Here is a 21,968-nt window from a genome sequence, read left to right as displayed (position 1 = left end):
AACACCGGCGTGCCTCAAGGCTGTGTGCTGAGCCCTCTTCTGTACTCCCTTTTCACCTGTGACTGCGTTCCTGTACATGGTTCTAACTCCATAATCAAATTCACAGACGACACCGTGGTGGTTGGCCTGCTCAGAGGGGATGACGAGACGAGGTCCAGCACCCGGCCGTGTGGTGTGCCGACAACAACCTGGCCCTTAGCACCCAGAAGACCAAGGAGATCATTGTGGACTTCAGGCATGCTAGGAGCCACACTCACGTCTCCATCTACATCAACGGAGCTGTAGTGGAGCGTGTATCAAGCTTCAAATTCCTTGGTGTCCACATTTCTGATGATCTCACCTGGTCCCTGAACTCCTCCATCCTGATCAAAAAGGAGCAACAACGCCTTTATTTCCTGCAGAGCATCAAGAAAGCTCACCTCTGTTCCAGGATACTGATGGACTTTTACTGCTGTACCATTGAGAGCATACTCACCAACTGCATCTCAGTGTGGTACGGCAATTGTCCCATATCGGACCGCAAAGCACTCCAGCGTGTGGTGAAAACTGCCCAGTGGATTATCAGCACCCAATTGCCCACCATTGAGAACATCTACCATAAACACTGCCTGGGCAGGGCGAAAATCATTATCAGGGATGCATCTCACCCTAACCATGGACTTTTTACTCTCCTCCCATCCGGTAGGCGCTACAGGAGCCTCCGCTCCTGCACCAGCAGGCACAGAAAGAGCTTCTTCCCCGAGGCTGCTGAACCTCACATCTCAGTGCTAAGCATTATTGCACCCATATTGTGCTATCTCAGTACTTTTATATTTGTGTGCTGTAGCACTTACTTATTATTTGCAGTTATTTTGTAAATAGTACTATTCTTTTGCACTTCTGGTCAGAGGCTAATTGCGTTTCATTGGCTTTGTATCTGTACTCGGCACAATGACAATAAAGTTGAATCAAATCTCATCTATTTATTGTGTTCTTTATCCTAGTGTGTTTTTTTTGTGCTGTATCGTATCTGTAGTAACAATTATTTTTCTCTCCTTTACACTCATGTGTAGGAAATGACAGTAAACAATCTTGAAGTATCTGACCCTCACTTCCTAAGTTTGCTGAACGGAAGGACATCAAATTGATGAGGAAGGAAAAGGGTGATGTGTGTGGACATTTGACATTACCGTCTGAGAGGGTGTAAAATATATGTCTCCCCCCACGAATTTAACATTTAATACTTCCCATATGTTCCCATTGGCACAACTACTAGTTTGAAAGTTAGATTTAAAGATTGCTTTCAACAGAAGATGTTGTAAATGATTTGTACAATTGATGTCTCTTGCTCAGTTACGCTCTTGTCTCTGTTCTCTGGATTGACCCTCCCTGATACCCCTCCTCCTCCTGCCTCTCTGTTGATCAGGGAGAAACTGGGCAATATAATCTGAGTTCTCCACTTGACCTGAACAAAGCTGTGAAGGATTTTGAAAAAAAGTTTAAAGATAAGACAAAGAATGACTGGACGAAGCGAGATTCCTTCACTGCGCATCCTGGAAAATACACCATGATTGAAGTTCAGCAGGGCTATGAAGAAGCAACGGTCATGAAGGTGGGTCATTGTGATCAGTTCTGATGTATTTTTGTTTGGTTTGGCTTGGTCTGCTCCAGCCAAATAAAAGCACGTCAGGGAAGTGAGACTACAGGCCAAGCTAGGGTGATGTGTGTTATTACAGACATTTGCTAAGTCAACTTTGTCCTTGTCAAAAAATACACAAAAATTACTCAATGGTAACAGTGCAGAATGATAAGAATGGGCAGTTAGTAAAACTGGAGAGAGAGAGAAAGAAAGGAAACTCATTTGGCCCTTCATTGGAATGAATGTTTGTATGTACCTTAAACTTCTGAATTTATTAATAATATCAGCACTCACTCATGAGTATGGGTGTCCATATGTAAGGTGTTCATAACTCCAGAGAATGCCTATATGAACATAATGGAAGGCCGTCGTCAATTTCCATGTTAAAAGCTAGGTCAGAGATATTTTGGAATGGATCATTCTTCCACCCCTACACAAAGATAAATGCCTGTTTTTTTAAAAATTGGAGACAGTGCTGAAGGAAGCATGGGAGGGCCAAAGCTGCAGAGACAGGAGATGAATGAAAAGAGGATGTGGAACACAAGAGACTGCATATATTGAAATCTGGAGCAACAAAAAATCAGCTGTAGGAACTCAGCAGTCAAGCAGAGTTTATGGGTAGAAAGGAACTGTCTATGTGTGGGTCAAAACCTTTTATCAGGACTCAAGCTAAAACATCAACAGTTCCTTCTCCCTCACAGATTCTTGCTGAGTTCCTCTTGCACAAGGGTTCCCAAGCTGGGGACCATGAACACCTCTGTTAATGGTAGGGGTTCATGACATAGTAAAAGGTTGGGAACCCCTGTTCTAGCAGATTGTTCATTGCAGGCACAGTGATGTCCCTGGAAAGGATTGGATTGAATAAGAATTGGTGCATAGAACCTCTATTTCAGCAGAATGGGCTAGAAATTTAAGAATAACTAAGACAAGGACGTTTGGAGAGAGAAAGGAACAATATAATGTTATAAAATGGTGGGATGGAGCAAAGGTTCAAGGTTGGAAATGAAAGAGGCATAATTTACCACAGTATAGCATGGAAGAATTTGCCTTTAAAGAGATTAAAAGAGTAAAGATTAGCTTTGTCACACATACATTAGTGAAATGTGCTGCTTGTGTCAATGACCAACACAGTTTGAGATGTGCTGGAGTCAGCCTGCAAGTGTTGCCATGCTTCTGGTTGCAATGTAGCATGCCCATGACCTTCTAACCTGAAATTGTGCATCTCTGGAATGTGGGAGGAAACCCAAGCGGTCACAGGGATAGTGTACAAATGCCTGACAGACAGTGGCAGGAATTGAATCCCAATCCAAAGCTGTGCTACTGGGCCATCTCTACACTACCGTGCTTCCCCTTCCGTACTAGGATTATCATGCTGAGTAGATTGTACAAGATTGATGTTGGGAGTGTGCTAGATATTGCCATGGAAGAATCCTAATGCCAGGCCTTATCTGATTGCAGAACGATGTAGTGGATGGAAAGGGTAAGAAAGTTCGACCAAGCACTTTAGATAGAGACACCCAGAATCTGATCAAATTGATCTTCAGCCACGATATGTTCAAGGAGCAGATGGAAACAATGAATCTCGGTAAGTCTTCACTCTAGTTTCACACTCGGTGGGAGGCGGGGAGCAGGGCTATGTGTATGTGCCTGTCACGGACCAATGAATCAGGCCACTGAACTTCAGGGAAAGGTGGATCCATGGTCTTGCAACGTGATACTTGTGTCTCAGCATTCTGTCCATGTCCTGCTTTTAGATGCTTACCGCCTTCTGAGGTTCTGCTTTGTCTAAGAAGAATGCAATGTTACTCCAGCCACAGGAAATTTGGCATGCCTCTGATGACTCCTACTACTTTTTACAGCTGCATCATAGAAAGCACCCTCTCAGTCAAGTCAAATTTATTTATATAGCACATTTAAAAACAACCCACGTTGACCAAAGTGCTGATCAGAGAAATCACAAGTACAAGAAACACAGACATAATCAACAAGGCAAACAGCTGATAGGCACAAAAGAAACAACACAAGGCCCTAGGCACAAGCCAAAAATCAGCCATATCAGGAGGATTCAAACGCTAGTGAATAAAAGTAAGTTTTCAGCCTGGATTTAAAAGAGTCAATGGAGGGGGCAGATCTGATAGGGAGGTGAACTCTGGTCTACAGTCTAGGGGCTACAATAACAGAGGTGCGGTCACCCCTGAACTTAAGTTTAGATCGCGGGACAGCCAGGAGCCCCAAGTCAGCCGACCTGAGGGACCTGGAAGTAGAATAAGAGGTTAGAAGGTTTGTGATATAATGGGGGGGGGCAGCCCATTTAGGGCTTTATAAACAAACAGGAGAATCTTAAGATCAATTCTGAACCGTACTGGCAGTAAGTGGAGGGAGGCCAGTATGGGAGGTCCCTCTTCCGGGCACCTGTCAGGAGCCTGGCTGCGGCGTACTGGACCAGTTGCAGACGGGACAGGGACGACTGATTAATCCCAGTATACAGGGAGTTGGAGTAGTCCAAGGGGGAAGATATAAGGACGTGGATGACTTTCTTGAGATCTTTGAAAGAGAGAAACTGCTTGATTTTGGCAATAGTACGAAGCTGGGAAAAACTGGCTTTTACTACTGCATTAACTTGCTTGTCAAACTTAGGTGGAATCAAATATCACACCAAGGGATTTAACATGGGGTTTGACAAGGGTGGACAGGTTACCAAGACTGTTGGTAATCACTTTGATGGAGTCAGGGGGGCCAAATAGGACAACTTCAGACTTGCTTTCAGCCGTAAGAAGTTTTGTGCCATCCAACACTTTATGTCCTCAAGGCAGTTCATGAGACTGGTTAGATTTGACTGGTCGTTTGGTTTCAGGGGGAGATAAAGCTGTGTGTCGTCAGCATAACAGTGGAAAGAAATGTCGTATTATTGAATGAGTCGGCCGAGGGGAATTATATATATACACACACACACACACACACACGCACACATATATGTGTGTGTGTGCGTGTGTGTGTGTGTGTGTGTATAGAAAAGAATGGGGCCTAAGATAGAACCTTGTGGGACCCTGTAGGAGAGACTAGCTGGGGGAGAAGAAAATTTGCCTATGTTGACAGAGAAACTTCTATTTTTGAGGTGTAATATAAACCAGTTCAAGGCAGTGCCATGGACACCAACCCCGTATCAGGATGCATCACAGCCCAGTATGGTAACTGCTCTGCCCAAGAACTGCAAGAAATTGCAGCATTGTGAATGTGGCTCAGTCCATCATGCCAAGCAACCTCCCCTCTGTTAACTCCATCTGCAATGAAGCTGCACATGCACAAAGAAATGCAAGATGAAAAAAAGAAAATTTCTACTTTTCCACTGAATTCGGTAGAGTAAATAATATTCCATACCCCATACTTTTGGGGAAGGATTCGTGAATTCTGTAAAGGTGAATTCTGTAGCCTAAATGACTGTAACCCAGGAGCTGGCTGTACTTCCCAAAAGTCACATTTCACTGGGAAGTGGTATGAAGTTTGGGGATCGGGACCAGAACCATCAAGAGTAGGCCCAGTAATTTTTTTGGCTTAGTGTGAGAACTGCAGATATTACTGCAAGATGAATCAAGTACTGATTCATGAACCAGGGGAAGTAAACCTAGAAGCAATGAGGAAAGTGACAGGTATGTTAGAAGGTGTTTGGGGTACAACTGAAAGATAAATGAAATTGTGCAGGGCTTCGATGCCTTATTTGTGTCTGAAGGATACAGTTGCCTTTATGTTGGGGGTTATAAGTCTTTGGAATTTGGTAGTACAGATGTTCTGGTTCTTGAGTTAATATATTGTGAAACGTGTAGATTTTTTTGACTGGAAGACATTGGGGTTATTAGAGGATGTTGGAATTGGGACATGTAAGTGAATAGTCATTTCTGTATTGGTTGGTGCACGGACTGCATTGCCTACTTCTGTTTATGTTTCTTACATTACAAAACTGAGTTGTGGTGCCCTGGCCTAGAAGGTCCTGTTTAATAAGGTGAAGTAATCCCATCTGTGTGAACAGTGGATTTGGCTCCTCTACTGGAGCGACCCAGCAGCACAGCAGTTAGCACAATGCTTTACAGCACTGTTTGTAAGATCGGGGATCCATTCCCACCGCTGTCGAGGAGGAGTTTGTATGTTTTCCCTGTGGCTGCTTAGGTTTCCTGCCACATTTCAAATACGTACGGGTTAGAGTTAGTGAAAAGAGGGCATGTTGTGTTGGATACCAGAAGCGTGGCGACACTTGTGGGGTGCCCAACATAATCCTCACTCTTGTTATTTGACTCAGACAACACATTTCACTGTATGTTTTGATGTACATGCAACAAATAGAGCTAATCTAATCTACTTGAGATGGGGAGAGTATTTTAAGTAGAGTCCTTTTTTTTTGCAAGCATGTGTATTAAGGTTTCTTTGTGGCGTGCTGGTTTACTGATGGTGAAGTTTTGTATAGAGATATCAGTTGAAGTAGATACTTTGCCTTGGCACAAATTTTCAGGATGAGAACAAAAAGGCTGCTCCGCAGTTGCAGTGACACTGTTCATTCCTGCCCTACTAGATTTGAAGAAGATGCCTCTTGGGAAGCTGAGTAAACAGCAAATTGCCAAGGGTTTTGATGCATTGGATGAATTGGAAGAGGCCTTGAAGAGCCCCAACAATACAAAACAGCTGGAAGAGTTGTCTTCAAAGTTCTACACCATTATTCCTCATTACTTTGGACGTAATCGACCCCCTGTGATTAATACTACAGAGGTGCTCCAAGCCAAAAAAGACATGCTGCTAGTGAGTGTCATGGAAATTAAATCAAACTTTGCCTCGCTTTGATCAGCCACTGCTGGGGTTTGTATCAGTCTGGACACCAAGCACGGTAAAGCTCTGATAATCAGGCATCTAGTTGTTCAGAAATCCTGCCATCTGGCATCTGGCTCACTTGTTAATTTGGGGTGCAGTCTGTGGACTGAATGTGGATTGGGATCTGCACACCAGGGTTCGGAAACATGGGTAGAATACCTGCAGATTTCCTACTCCATTTAAACTCACGGGGTTTGCGAAAAATTTATTATATTGCTGATGACATGAAAAGATATGAATTCTATAGTAGTAATAAGAGTCTACAAAATCTGCTAGACTAGTACTACCAAGGCCATGCAGGTGCTGGATTATTGGAGTTTTACTGTTCTGCCAAAGTACAAAAGTGTGGTTACTGTCAAAAACAGAAAATGCTGGAAAGACTAGCAGTCGGGCAACATCTGTGGAGCAAGAAGCAGAGTTAATGTTTCAGATTAAAGACCCTTCATTGGAGCTGATTAGTTGTGCAAATCAATATTACACTTTGGCAATCAGACTTATTATAAGTGGTGCCTTCAGGGTGCTTGGATATTGGCTCTAACAATTCCATTAGTCAATCTCAAATCAAATTTCACCCTCTATTCTCTCTCAACTATCATCTAGCCACCTTTTCATTATATCTGTCAATGGTAATGCACACTGTCCATCTGTCCATTCAAACCTGCTGAGTGTAAAATTACCTAGCAACCGTCTGAACAACGTTGTGCAGCTGTGTCCTTTTCCCACTGATGTGATAGCAATTCAAGAGACTCCAATCGATGAGGCAGATATAGAGAATAGAGTGATCATGAAGTATAGAACATGGGAACACGCCCTTTGGAACTAATCATGATACGAAGTTATGATAATCCTGTCTGCACACACATGATCTATATCCCTCCATTCTCTGCATGTTTCTTTGTTTCTGTGTCTCTTGAATGTCATTGTTTTCACTCATTATGGGCCAGGCCAAGACCCTTCATTAGTCCTGATGAAGGGTCTCTGCAAGAAATGTCGACTGTTTATTCATCTCCATAGATTGCTGCCTGATCTCCAGCATTTTGAGTGTGTTACAGTCAATCGATATGATCCACCTCAGAGCACCCTTGATAATAATGAAAGCAGAATCCACCTCACGATATGACTTTACTGGTGTCTTTGGTTTTCTGTAGTTAACAGGTATCCCACTCAGTCTGGATGATACTCAAGAAATTAACTCGTGAGTGGATTGAAAATTGAGTGTGTTGTGAAATTGGAAGTCACAAGGTAGAGAAAAGCAGCCACCTTTAATCGTAAATACACTGTCTGTGCATGACTGAGCCAGACAATCTGGAGGGCCCCAGGTCTGTCTCGGGACTGTTTCCAGCCACAGTAGCACCAATCAAATTCTTTGATGTTAAGATGTGTTCATAGCGACAGGAGATGGTTCATCTCCACAATTAGAGCAGCACAGTGGCCCAGCTGCCTCACTGCACCAGAGATGTGAGTTCAACCCTTATCTCAGTTGCTGTTTGTGTGGACGTTTAATGTTTTCCCTGTGACAGCAAGGGCTTCTTCCCATGTTCCACAAACATGCAAATTGATAGGTTAATTGCCCTCTGTAAATTAGTAAGTGTTGGAATCTGGGTGAAGATGATGGCAATGTGAGATTCACGTGTAGGATTTCTGCTAATGGGTGGGCTCTGTTTTCGTCCTGTACTTCTCTATGGCTGTGTGGTCCTTTGCGACCTGCTAGGATTCAACCTGTGGATCCCGGCATGTTGAGTGGTCATTAAGCTGTCATTCTTGTCTCAAAGCCAGAATGAGGTAGTGCTGTCAGGAGGGGCTGCAGAAGAAAAAGCAAAACACAATGAGGATTTCTAAAGAGTCAAGAGCATGTGTTAATTTGTAAAATTTTATCAAATCCTCCCCAGGTGCTTGCAGATATTGAACTTGCACAGAGTCTCCAAGCAGAAAAGGAGCAGAAGCAGAAGGTAGAAGATGCTGAGGTGCCAAATCCCCTGGATGAAGATTACAATCTGCTGAAATGCCAGCTCACTCACCTGTCCCGCACTACTAATGATTTCAAGGTAAAACCAAGACATCATTCTCCATCTGGAGAGCTGCCTGTACCCTGCAAAAATAATCCCACCTTTCCCCTCCGAAATTGTCATTCCTCCCAGTCCCCTTCAAAATGGCGACTCACTTTCACCCCAAGAATTACCCTTACTGAGTACATTCAAGCAAGTTTTGTAGAATCACAAAGGCAAGAAAATCTGTAGATGCTGGAAATCGGAGCAACACTCACAAAATGCTGGAGGGACTCGACAGGCCAGGCAGCATCTATGGGGGGGAAAAAAAACTGAGGAGTAGATTTGAAAGGTGGGAGCGGGGGGGGGGAGAGAAACACCAGGCGATAGGTGAAACCTGGAAGGGGAGGGACGAAGCAAAGAGCTAGGAAGTTGATTGGTGAAAGAGACAGAATGCCATGGAAGAAAGAAAAAAGGGTGGTGGGGGGGGGGGGGGAGAGGAGCACCAGAGGGAGGCGATGGGTGGGCAAGGAGGTAACATGAGAGAGGGAAAAGGGGATGGGAAATGGTGAAGTGGGGGCTGGGGAGAGGCATTACTGGAAGTTTGAGAAATCGATTTCTCCAGTCCTGCCAAGGATTTCAACCTGAAATGTCGACTGTGCTTTGTTCCATAGATGTTGTCTGGCCTGCTGAGTTCCTTCAGCATTTTGTGTGTGTTGCTAAGTTTTTGTAGAAGTTTAGGTCATAAGGGAATCAGGGGATATGGTCTTAATGCAAGATTGTGGAGGCAAAGTTTAAAAAAAAAATCCCATGTTCTTAATGAATAGTGGAGTAGGTATGAGGAGCCAAATGGCCTATTGCTTCTGTGTCTTGCATTCTTGTACTAAATTAACCCTAGCTCACATGCCCCCAGCACCTTGTTCCAAACACAAATCATACCACCCCTTCTCACCTGGACACATCTCCCACTTGTCGACAATTGTCCCATCACTTCCTTCCACCTCTGGCTCACCTGGCTATCTCCCTCTGTCCTTCAGTCCCAATGAATGGTCTTGACCTGAAATGGCCACATTCCATTTCCATCCTCAGACATTACCTGATCCACTGAGTTCCTCCAGCATCTTGTTTGTTGTTATCTCCATTGACTGTATCAGCTTGTCTATTGTGAAATTAGCCCCAACATTCTCTTCTCCAACATGTTGCCCAGAACCTCTGTACACCCCAAAGGAAATGTGCCAGTCACCTCATTACAGAAAAGGCGTGGAAGCTTTAGAGAGGGTGCAGAAGAGATTTACCAGGATTAGAGAGCACGTCTTGTGAGAATAAGTTAAGTGAGCTAGGGCCCTTCTTTCCGGAGCAAAGAAGGGTGAGGACTAACTTGATAGGTATGTACAAGATAGGAAGCATAGATCGAATGGATAGCCAGAGATTCTCAGGATGTTAATGGATAAAACAAGGGGGTCATAATTTTAAGGTATTTGGAGGAAAATATAGGGGATGATAGAGGCAGGTTTTATGTAGAGTGGTGGGTGTGCTGAATGCCCTTGCATGGGGTGATGATAGAGGCAGATACATTAGGAGCATTTAAGAGATTCTCAGGTAGATGGGTGATAGAAAAATGGAAGGTTGTGTAGTGGAAGTGTTAAATTTATCCTAGTTTAGGCTGAAGGGCCTGTACTGTGCTGTAGTGTTCTACAAAATACATTTAATATCCAATACTTACCATTAAAAGCTTATCTTCCCCCAAAAAGGTACCTATTCAGATTTCTGCTAAAGAGTCACTCACAGGTCCTGAGCAACACACAGAAAATGCTGGAGGAACTTAGCAGGTCAGGTAGCATCTATAAAAGTGGCTAAGTTGTCTTGCAAATGCTCTTTGCTCCAACATATCTCAGTCCACCCTCCCCACACACGCACACACATGATCAAATCTCCTAACCAGCAAACGCTACCACACCTCACCAACAACAAATTAACCTCTTCCATCAAATGGAATCCGGCCCCCTCCATCTTGCAAAACCCACACCAATAGTCTTTTAACACCAAACCTTTGATATCTCCAGACTATGTCACATCCTTCTATGTCCACAATTGTGGTCAAAATGCATTCAATTTAACCTCCAGCATTCCCAGTGGAAGTGTATTTGAAAAGGTGTCTTCATACAACCCCATACTTCACTGTACTTCTGTCATGATACAACACATTTTACATCTATCCGAGACAGTGATGATAAACCTGGTTCTGACTCTTGAGTAGTTCCTGTTATGAATTTACAAACTTCATTAAATAAATCAGATTTGTGCTTCAATTTTGGAATTTGTCTGGTTCCTGCCAACCCTTTTCCTCCAAGAATGAAACTTCCCATGGAATAATGGAGGAATACTGGTCACATTATAGAAATATCATCAGAATCCATTTCCAGCTTGTGGCATTGTTATTCTTATCCGGGATTATGTGGCAAGGGAAGTGTCTTTACGCTCAACATTTATGTTCTCCTCTGAAATGACACCAAACGCACCATGGGTACTGAATGTCTGCATGTCCAGATCTCACCTCCAATGTTGGGAGGAGATTTAACGTTGAGAGTATAGGTCTTGGGGACAGGTAGTGATACGAGGTCATGCAGACTTGCCTCTCTCCTCCTCCACTCGTGCTCTCCCCCCACCCCACTCACACCCGTTCCTGTGGATCAAGGTGCTGTTTTGAATGACCGCTTGGATCTGCCAAGAAGGTCTTCCTATCAGCCCTTCCAAGGTCACAGTTAAATTCCATGATGAATGACTCGTGGCTTTCTGGAGTTCAGTGTTCTTCCGGAGCAAGGAAATAGATTCCAAAAGAAGTTTGGAGCGTCCTTGCCCCTTTCTGGCCTTGGAGAGGTGAGGAGCAGGGAACCAAAGAGAGGATGGAGAAATGGGCTGATGACTGTGAGCAGCTGTAACTGAGAGTCATTCACAGCCCTCTTCAGAAGGAGCACGATGCTGGCATACTACCCGCTGGGGCTGAGGTTGAATGGGGTATCTGCCTGGCTCAGTTCCAGGGAATCTCTGGGTCTGGAATTGAATTCATTGCTAGAGATGGCTGTGGAGGCCAAATCATTGGGTATATTTAAACCGGAAGAGGGTAAGTTCTTGAATAGTAAGGTCTTCAAAGATTGCGGGGAGAAGGAGGAGAGGGTTAATAAATCGGCCATGATGGAATGGTGGTGTAGACTCAAAAGGGTGAATGGCCTCATTTGCTCCTGTGTCTCATGGTTGCTAAGGCAGCTGCTTTTTATACAGGTTGTATGGTGAATCGGCAGTTTTGGTATCAGCACGATTAATCCCACATATCATCTAACATCACAGTCTCTGAAGCCATGTTATTGAAAGTACATTGATATGGTGGTGAGGAGAGAGGGGATTGGTTTCATTGCCAGCTGCAAGTAATAGCACCCCAAATCATTGGTGTTTCTCTTTTCCAACCCATCTGGATCTTTGTTTTCCTTGCAGGTTGTTAAGAAATATGTGGATGAAACTGGTCCCAGTCACCTGAAGGTTGTCAACGTCTGGAGACTGGACAGAGAAGGAGAGGTGAGCTCATGGGCAGATTGTGTGGAGTGGAGGAACCAAAATCCTTCCTGCTGCTCTTGCTGTGAAGTGTGCAACTGGCTGGTTAAGGTTGTAGGGAACTGCTGTCCCTGTGGTGGAGGCACAGAGGAGAGTGTGCAATGTGGAAAATCAAGAGAAAATACAGGGTTGCCTTACTTGTCTCTAACACCACTTACTCTGACCAAAGGCTATTAGATTGGACAGAGCTTGATCCACAAAGAGTTTAACACCAGGAGTAAGAACAAGAAAAGCAGCATTATCTTTTGCTCAATCATACCTGGAACAGAGAACATGAAGCATGATAGATAGCAAGTACAGGCCCTTCAGCCCATAATATTGTGCCAGCCTTTAAAATTAATCAGACTTGTGAGACATGACCTGCCCCTCACAAACTATCCTTAATCACTCTGTGCTTCTCCAAATGCTCATAAATCTTCTCCAATAATTTGGCCACCACAGAAGTAAGATTCACTGGTTTGTAATTACCAGGAATATCCCTACTACCTTTCTTGAACAGAGGAACAACATTTGCCACCTTCCAGTCATCTGGTTACTACTCCTGTGGCCAGTGAAGATGCTAAAATCATTGCCAAAGATGCTGAACAATTACCAGCGACTGTTTGAGGAACAGGATAATACAGGAACTGGGGGCATGTTGCTGAGGGAGCTGATTCTTGGCTCCCATGTTTGGTCATGGGCAGTTCTGAGCGCCTGGAACCAGTCGGAAATGGGTCTGGGTGTCGGTGTGCAGTGATGTAACTGAGACAAGTTCACTCTGTTCCTGTGTTACCAGGCTGAACGATTCAAGGCTCACAACAACATCGAGCACCGTCGCCTCCTGTGGCACGGGACCAACATCGCCGTGGTCGCTGCCATCCTGAAAACTGGGCTGAGGATCATGCCGCACTCAGGGGGGCGTGTCGGCAGAGGGATCTACTTTGCATCGGAAAATAGCAAATCAGCAGCATACGGTAACGGCACCATCCACGCTGCCAGTCGCCTCCTTGATCATCATTGATAGAGGTGGTGAGACGGGGCCATTCTGATCATGGAGCAGAGGCCTGGACTTTGGCCCCTAACTCCTCTCTCTGTCTCCAAAACCATCCCTACAAACTTAGAAAAACAACTAAATCTGTGCTATGATTTCAACAGAGATTGCTCTTGGACACCATCTTGACTGGAAGTTCATGATGGCTTTTATTTTGCTTGCCAGTAATTGTACGAGCAATTAAGGAGCTGTAGTGTTTTTAACTACCTTGACCCTCTTTCCTTTAAATATTTGTGTGAAGGAACAGCAAACTGCTTTGCTCAATTACACTTATGTAGTCATGTCATCTTTTTGAACTGCATCATTCCAATCTCCATCTGTCTAGTTTGCAGCTCTTATTGTTCTGAAGTACATAGTTATCCTCATCACTGTGTATTCATGCTCATCAGTTACTCCTAGTTTATCTGGTTACGAGAAATTATAGTTTGGTGAAGTTTAACACTGTACTCCGAGACTGTTGTTTCTTTTTGCAGTTGGTTTCACATCCAGCAAGGAAGGGATCATGTTCCTGACTGAGGTAGCTCTGGGGAATGTGCACTACATTTTCAATGATGATCCCCAACTGAGAAAACCTCCCACAGGCTTTGACAGCGTCGTTGCCCGTGGCCACACTGAACCAGGTATGCACAGCCCATGGCTGCCCTTCTCAAGCTGCGTGTGCGTGCGTGCGCGCGCGCACACACACACACACACACACACACACACACTCGTCAGACTCATCTTTTGTAAATGCTCCTCACACCCAATTTTCTCTGTTCTTTACCTGCGTGACCAATGATGTCTTTGGTTGCACTTCAGCTGGCCAGTTTATGTACAGGTAGTTCAGTGGCACGGTTGGTAGAGCCACTGCTTCAGAGACCCAGTTCAATCCTAACCTCGGGCACTGTCTGTGTGGTGTTTGCATGTTCTCCTTATGACTCCATGGGTTTCCTCCTGGTGCTCCGGTTTCCTCTTGCATCCCAAAGGCCTGGTTAGTAGATTACTTGGCTGCTGTAAGTTACCTCTTGTGTGCAGGCGAGTGTTAGAACCTGGAGGAAGTCAATGAAAATGTGGGGAGAATAAATAGGGACTAAATGGCTGGTTACACACAGAAAATGCTGGAGGAACTCAGCAGGCCAGGCAGCATCTGTGGAAAAGAGTACAGTCGATGTTTCGGGCCGAGACCCTTCATCAGGACTGAGAAAGAAAGATGAAGAGCCAGAGTAAGAAGGTGGGGGAGGGGAGGAAGAAACACAAAGTGATAGGTGAAACCAGGAGGGGAGGGAGGGGTGAAATAAAGAGCTGGGAAGTTGATTGGTGAAAGAGATGCAGGGCTGGAGAAGGGGGAATCTAATGGGAGAGGACAGAAGGCCATGGAAGAAAGAAAAGGGGGAGGAGCACCAGAGGGAAGTGTGATGGGTAGGTCAGGAGATAAGTTGAGAGAGGGAAATGGGAACGGTAACAGTGGGCGCATTACCAGGAGTTTGAGAAATCGATGTTCATGCCATCAGGTTGAAGGCTACCCAGATGGAATAAAAGGTGTTGCTCCTCCAAACTGAGAGTGGCCTCATTGCGACAGTAGAGGAGGCCATGGACTGACATGTCAGAATGGGAAGTGGAATTAAAATGGGTGGCCACAAGGAAATCCTGCTTTTTCTGGCGGATGATGTGTAGGTGCTTAGTGAAGTGGTCTTCCAATCTACATTGGATCTTATCGATATACAGGAGGCCTCACTGGGAGCACCAGATATGGTAGATAACCACTACGGACTCTCAGGTGAAGTGTCACCTCGCCTAGAAGGACTGTTTGTGGCTCTGAATGGTAGTTGGTGGCAGATGTAGCACTTGTTCCGCTTGCAAGGATAAGTGTCAGAAGGGGGATCAGTGGAGAGGGGCGAATGGACATGGGAATTGCATAGGGAGCGATCCCTGTGGAAAGCAGAAAGTGGGAGGGGGAGGGAAGGAAAGATGTGCTCGGTAGTGATCTCCCGTTGGAGATGGCTGAAGTTTCAGAGAATTATGTGCTGGACGCAGAGGTTGTTGGGGTGGTAGGTGAGGACAAGAAGAACCCAATCCTTGGTGCGATGGCAGGAGGATGGTGTGAGGGCAAATGTGCACAAAATGGAAGAGATACAGGTGAGAACAGCATTGGTGGTGGAGGAAGGGAAGCCCCTTTCTTTGAAGGAGGTCATCTCATTAGTTAGAAACATAGAAAACCTACAGCACAATACAGGCCCTTCAGCCCACAATTATTGTTTCTTTTTTCCCTTTTGTATTTGCAGTTTGTTGTCTTTTGCACATTGGTTGTTTGTCCTGTTGGGTGCGGCCCTTCATTGAATATATTGTGCTTCATGGATTTACTGAGTATGTCCACGTGAAAATGAATCTCGGTTGTATTTGATGAAGTATATGTACTTTGACAATAAATTTACTTTGAACTTTGAAATTATAAACACAATGGATTCTACAGATACTGGAAATATCTGCAGAATAAACACAATGCCAGAGGAATTCAACAGGTCAGGCAGCATCTATGGAGAGGAATAAACAGTCACACGCTTTCAGACTGAGACCCTTCTGATGTCTTGGCCTGAAATGCTGACTGTTCCCTCCGTAGATGCTGCCTAACCTGTTGAATTCCTCCAGCATTTTATGTAGGTCGGGGGATAAGTGGAGGCTCGCTGCTTTTCATTCCTCTCTGGCTCTTTGCAGATCCTTCTCAGGACAAGGTGGAAATTATAGATGAGAAGAGGGTGATCGTGTCGCAGGGTAAACCCAAGAAGGTGAAGCTGGCCAAAAATTCCAGCTTTGGCCAGAGTGAGTACGTCATCTACCAGGAAAGTCAGGCATGCCTTCGTTACCTGGTGCAGGTGGAGTACTGAGCATTCTTTCCACCAGCCTCCCAGAAACATTCAAGTTGAAGGAGCCAGAGTGAGCTTGCTTGTCCTTCAGAACAGCTTCTGAAGATTACACATTTAACCACTGTTACTGTTCTGCTTCGCAGGTACCAAAGGGTGGAATGAGATCCCATGTGCAGGTGGGACATGTCACATTGGTGCTGGGGCTGGGTTCTTTCTTGTCACCAAGTACAGGCCTGTTCATCTGGGCTGGTTTATACTTCATTTGCCCGGACAGTCCCATTTCAAACCAGATAGGTTGATAGCACCGTGGTGATCCTAGTGTTGGGTTAACGTTGGCACTGATGGTCTAGGAGCTTCTAACCCAGCCACGCTGGGGCTTGTGCAATGGGCAGCACTGACATATATCTTCTTTGGCCCTTCCTCATTGGGGCCCTGTAAACTGACAGTTTCTGCTCCTAGAACCTTACCAAGGACATTCACTGACCAGCATCCACTGGACAGGCTGAGCAACTCATTGAACTGACAGGGTTAGAATCTAAACCTCCCCCACCCCCTCCCTGAGAAACTCAGTGAGCTGAACTGGGTTTAAGTCCTAATGCCACACTCTCCCCACATTCTCTCTCCAGGCTAACTGAGTACTTCACTCGATCGCTAATTTGAACAGCATTAGCATCCAGACCAGCTCCAAACCCCAGTGAGTTGTTTGGGAATTTCCGAGGCACCCCACTTAGTTTGAATTAGGGATGAATAGATCCACTTTTCCCAGCTGATTCTGGTGGTAGACACAGGAAAAGCTGGAATCTGGGGCAAGAATTCAAACTGCTGCCAGTTGAGGAAAAGGGCCTTGACCACAAGTGTGAACTGGTACATTTCCCACCTCAGGTGTTGAGTTGCAGTTTGTTTTTTGTCTCCAGTTATGGGTTCCTCAGGAGCCCTTCATCAACGTGAACATTTTAACTCCCACACAGCCAACGTAGGTACTTTCACAGCTGGTTTGTTCCCCATCAGCACACCAGCCTCTTGTTGAATGTCTGAGAATTTATTTCCAATATTTTACCTTCCTTTGTGCTTGGAGACCGCCAGCAGACTGACATTAGGACATTCCCTTTGTCCTTGGAGACTGACACTGGGGTAGGAGATGTGAGGTGAGTTCTCCCAGGTTTCTGGCTAGAGACAGACATGGTTTGATTCTGGTTTCGATGTATCTAATCAATAGTCTGTTTTCCTTCCTCGATATCCCACCTCTTTTCCAAGCATCTCGCATTTCTCTCCATTACATTGAGAGTGAGTAGCATGAAACTGACTGGCAAAAATGGAAGTTGAGTAATGTGTGTTGCTAGCTGACCTTTGAACCGGGGTTGGTTAGGGTGGAGGACGCTAACTTGATGGTTCTGTTGGGGGTACAAGCGATTATAAGCCTTATGTTGGCCATGGTGTCAGGACCCTGTACTCTGCACAAGACAGCTCTCTGATCTTGGACAGTCCTCCCTAGTTGTCAGGAATATGGGGCAGGAAGGCTATCTTTGGCAACCTTAGATGGTTGACCCCATGTTGGTGGGCCTGGCTGTGGAGTACTCGGCGCCTGTACTTCAACCTATTGCTAGGTGCAATATTTCCTCTATTAGTGTGTTGCACTCTTTATAGATGGTACCTGTAATTAGTTTCTCTCTTAATGTTGACCGCATGCTTCTGATGATGTATCTGCACTATTAAAGCTTTATCTTGTTCAAGCTGGTGAATCATCTAGAAATGAGTGTCCATCATTTCTTTTGGTGTCCCTTTTACCAGTCCTCAGTGCCCTCCACTCACAAGGCTGCTTTCAGTCCTTCCTTCATATGTAACACTACACAGGTCTCTGTCTCCCCGCCTGTCACAAGAGAAAATCTGAAGATGCTGGAAATCCAAGCAACAGACACAAAATGCTGGAGGAACTCAGCAGGCCAGGCAGCATCTATGGAAAATAGTGTAGTCGATGTTTCGGGCCGAAACCCTTCAGCAGGACTGGAGATCTGACTCCTCATCTTTTTTTTTCCCAGTCCTGTTGAAGGGTCTCGGCCTGAAATGTCGGCTGTTCTGTTTTCCATAGATGCTGCCCGACCTGCTGAGTTCCTCCAGCATTTTGTGTGTATCTCCCTCTCTGCTTGTCCCTCTCTTGGTCACTCTCTTAGCTGCCCTTTACCTCCTTTATTACCCCTCTTATGTACTTCCTCCCTACCCTGATCCCTCACTTGCACTGCCCTCAGTCCCTCCCCACACTAAGCTTGAAGCTTTGTGTGTCACCTCAGCCTCTGTCCACACTAGGTGACAGTCTCAGCAAAATCTACGGGCGAGACAGTGTAATCAGCTCTTACCTCAGCCATGGACAAATACTATTATTCAAGGGGTCTGTGAACTCCTACCCTGGAGAGTCCAATCCTCTGGCTTAAGGGCCATACACACACCCCACACCCAAATACTGAAAGTGCACCCCTCTCCCGAGGATGTGTTGTTAATCGAAGGCCCTGCCTCTGCTCTCAACGTGCTGTGAGATTCCATAAAGAGCAGGGCTTGCTTCCAATAATTATCCTTCAGACAGATTGCAGTATATGCTGCTCGCCCAGTTATGAGAATTTGCTGTTTTAAATTTCCTGCCATGTCTCCTGCACTACAATGGCTAGGAAGCACCTCGGTTTCCTGAAGCCAGGACAAGTTCTGTATGCACACAGGCGTTGTAACCTGGATGAAATCACAGGAGAGACAGTCACTGGTAGATACAAAGCAGCTTCTTTATTCGACGCAACAAGGTACAGCAGGCATCTACAGATGGAGACGCTTTCGGTAGAAAGGTCTGTTAGCCCAATGTGGGCTCGATATTTATAGGCTAAACACAAAGGCAATCGCTACTTAAAAAAGTTACAGACAATGCTTCCTTTTGAAGCTACATACAAAACATCACACCTTCTGACTTCATCCTTTCCTTCCGACACCAACATGTCTGGGTTGGTATCCACAGCCTTTAGGAGTGCAAGTTAAATCCACAATACATTTATCGTGCTAACATAGAAGGCAATTCATATCTATGAAGTATAGATAATACTGTCTACCTGTAAACTTCACACTTCCATCCGCAGCACCTGACTAGTATCCCGATGTTCACAGCTTTTAGGAAATGCATTGTTGTGAGCTCAATCCACAGTACTTTGTCAAACAGAAGACTGGTGGCCAGAGTCATTTAAGTGTAAACTCACTCTAACACAGGTTCTGCCATTCTTACCTTGGCCTGGATTACACAGAACTCCTGCTGCGTGTAAACCCGGAGATCTGCACTCCTGATATCTCTGACCTATGGTAGGTCAGCCAGATAGGGCTCTTCAGCCTGGGATCCCTGTCCCCTGCCAGAGTTAGCATTCATCATAATCAGCAAGCTTCTGGAGTCTTCCGGCTGAGTGGGTCCGTGATCCAAAGCCTCACATGTCAGAATCTCAGAGCCCATGCACAGTCCATTACACTTTGGAATCTTGCCAGGGAGTATGGCGAGGATAGTCATACATGGATCATGTTCAGCCATGTTTGCTACAGATCAGGTCAACGTTCCCTCTGAAGATGAAACAATCCTGGAAAATAAAGTACAATGCACAATGCATGTCTGGTGCTCCATCCTTTGTAAGGGAGTCCCTTACATCATTCATGTTAACTGCTTCTAGGAATACAGGTTGCAGTTGTACAAGACATTGATGAGGCCACATTTGGAATATTGTGTTCAGTTTTGTAGACCCTTTCATAGGAATGAGGAAATTAATCTGAGTACAGAAAAGGTTTAGGAGGATGTTGTCAGGACTTGAGCGACTGAGTTATGGAGGAAAGTTGAACAGACAAGGGCTTTATTCATTGGAGCACAGGAGCCTGACAGGCATCAATAGGGTGACTGTACTGTCCTTTCCACAGGTCTGGGGAATCAAGAACTAAAGGGCATAGGTCTAGGTTGCGAAAGGAGAGATTTTGTAGGAGTGCGAAGGCAACTTTTGAACCCAGAGAGCAGTCTGTATATGGAATAAGCTGCCAGTAGAAGTGGTTGAGGAAAGTACATAACAGCGTCTGAGCAGATACATGGATAGGAAAGGTTTAGGGATATGGGCCAAAGTCAGCAAATAGATAGATAGATAGATAGATATACTTTATTAATCCTGAGGGAAATTTGGTTTCGTTACAACCACACCAACCAAGAATAGAGCGTAAATATAGCAATATAGAAACATAACATAGAAAATAGGTGCAGGAGTAGGCCATTCGGCCCTTCGAGCCTGCACCGCCATTCAGTATGATCATGGCTGATCATCCAACTCAGAACCCCGCCCCAGCCTTCCCTCCATACCCCCTGATCCCCGTAGCCACAAGGGCCATATCTAACTCCCTCTTAAATATAGCCAATGTACTGGCCTCAACTGCTTCCTGTGGCAGAGAATTCCACAGATTCACCACTCTCTGAGTGAAGAAGTTTTTCCTAATCTCGGTCCTAAAAGGCTTCCCCTTTATCCTCAAACTGTGACCCCTTGTTCTGGACTTCCCCAACATCGGGAACAATCTTCCTGCATCTAGCCTGTCCAATCCCTTTAGGATCTTATACGTTTCAACCAGATCCCCCCTCAATCTTCTAAATTCCAACGAGTACAAGCCCAGTTCATCCAGTCTTTCTTCATATGAAAGTCCTGCCATCCCAGGAATCAATCTGGTGAACCTTCTTTGTACTCCCTCTATGGCAAGGATGTCTTTCCTCAGATTAGGGGACCAAAACTGCACACAATACTCCAGGTGTGGTCTCACCAAGGCCTTGTACAACTGCAGTAGTACCTCCCTGCTCCTGTACTCAAATCCTCTCGCTATAAATGCCAGCATACCATTTGCCTTTTTCACCGCCTGCTGTACCTGCATGCCCACTTTCAATGACTGGTGTATAATGACACCCAGGTCTCGTTGCGCCTCCCCTTTTCCTAATCGGCCACCATTCAGATAATAATCTGTTTTCCTATTTTTGCCACCAAAGTGGATAACTTCACATTTATCCACATTAAATTGCATCTGCCATGAATTTGCCCACTCACCCAACCTATCCAAGTCACTCTGCATCCTCCTCACAGCTAACACTGCCACCCAGCTTCGTGTCATCCGCAAACTTGGAGATGCTGCATTTAATTCCCTCATCCAAGTCATTTATATATATTGTAAACAACTGGGGTCCCAGCACTGAGCCTTGTGGTACGCCACTAGTCACCGCCTGCCATTCTGAAAAGGTCCCGTTTATTCCCACTCTTTGCTTCCTGCCTGCTAACCAATTCTCCATCCACATCAATACCATACCTCCAATACCATGTGCTTTAAGTTTGCACACTAATCTCCTGTGTGGGACCTTGTCAAAAGCCTTTTGAAAATCCAAATATACCACATCCACTGGTTCTCCCCCATCCACTCTACTAGTTACATCCTCAAAAAATTCTATGAGATTCATCAGACATGATTTTCCTTTCACAAATCCATGTTGACTTTGTCCGATGATTTCACCGCTTTCCAAATGTGCTGTTATCACCCAACCCCCAACAATCAAACAACAAAATGCAAACTATGCCAGATGGAAAATAAGTCCAGGACCAGTCTATTGGCTCAGGTGTCTGACCCTCCACGGGAGGAGCTGCACGTTCGATGGCCACAGGCAGGAACGACCTCCCGTGCTGCCAAGTGTTGTATCACAGTGGAATGTGGCCGAAGTCCAACAGTAAAAAGTTCAATATCCAGTCTGCAAACACATTCTTCGATCGTAATATGCCCTGGATTGCACCATCTGTTGTTAACCAGATCAGTAAGCACCCAACTCCTTTATGCTTACTGCTCTCAGTGCACTTCTGGTCAGCCAGAACGGTATTGCCCACCGAACTCCTCTTCTCCAAAAGTCTCTATTGTCTCGACCCGGTCCTCTTACAAAGGATGGAGCACCAGACATGGGACTAGCTTAGGTGGGCATCTTGGGCAGTATGGGCCAGTTGTGCTGAAAGACATGTTTCCAT

At 45.2% G+C, this 21,968-nt stretch overlaps 2 protein-coding genes across 2 annotated transcripts in view; one reads left to right on the top strand and one right to left on the bottom strand.

The window, feature by feature from the left end:
• parp3 (poly (ADP-ribose) polymerase family, member 3) overlaps nucleotides 1-17,672 on the top strand; it is a 42,424-nt gene extending 24,752 nt beyond the window's left edge. The window contains exons 4-11 of the mRNA XM_072280716.1: nucleotides 1,406-1,591; nucleotides 3,077-3,203; nucleotides 6,180-6,403; nucleotides 8,362-8,517; nucleotides 11,947-12,027; nucleotides 12,839-13,016; nucleotides 13,567-13,713; nucleotides 15,785-17,672. Coding sequence (XP_072136817.1) covers nucleotides 1,406-1,591; nucleotides 3,077-3,203; nucleotides 6,180-6,403; nucleotides 8,362-8,517; nucleotides 11,947-12,027; nucleotides 12,839-13,016; nucleotides 13,567-13,713; nucleotides 15,785-15,954 — 1,269 coding nt within the window. The 3' untranslated portion in view covers nucleotides 15,955-17,672. The remainder of the gene's footprint in view (nucleotides 1-1,405; nucleotides 1,592-3,076; nucleotides 3,204-6,179; nucleotides 6,404-8,361; nucleotides 8,518-11,946; nucleotides 12,028-12,838; nucleotides 13,017-13,566; nucleotides 13,714-15,784) is intronic.
• Nucleotides 17,673-18,586: 914 nt separating this feature from the next.
• LOC140210811 (cadherin-related family member 4-like) overlaps nucleotides 18,587-21,968 on the bottom strand; it is a 78,273-nt gene continuing 74,891 nt past the window's right edge. The window contains exon 20 of the mRNA XM_072280079.1: nucleotides 18,587-18,648. Within this exon, the coding sequence (XP_072136180.1) occupies nucleotides 18,587-18,648 (62 nt within the window). The remainder of the gene's footprint in view (nucleotides 18,649-21,968) is intronic.

Source organism: Mobula birostris, chromosome 16 (genome assembly GCF_030028105.1).
Source record: "Mobula birostris isolate sMobBir1 chromosome 16, sMobBir1.hap1, whole genome shotgun sequence".
NCBI lineage: Eukaryota > Metazoa > Chordata > Chondrichthyes > Myliobatiformes > Myliobatidae > Mobula > Mobula birostris.
Note: the sequence above shows the minus strand (reverse complement) of the source record. Positions and strands in the feature narration are given on the sequence as shown.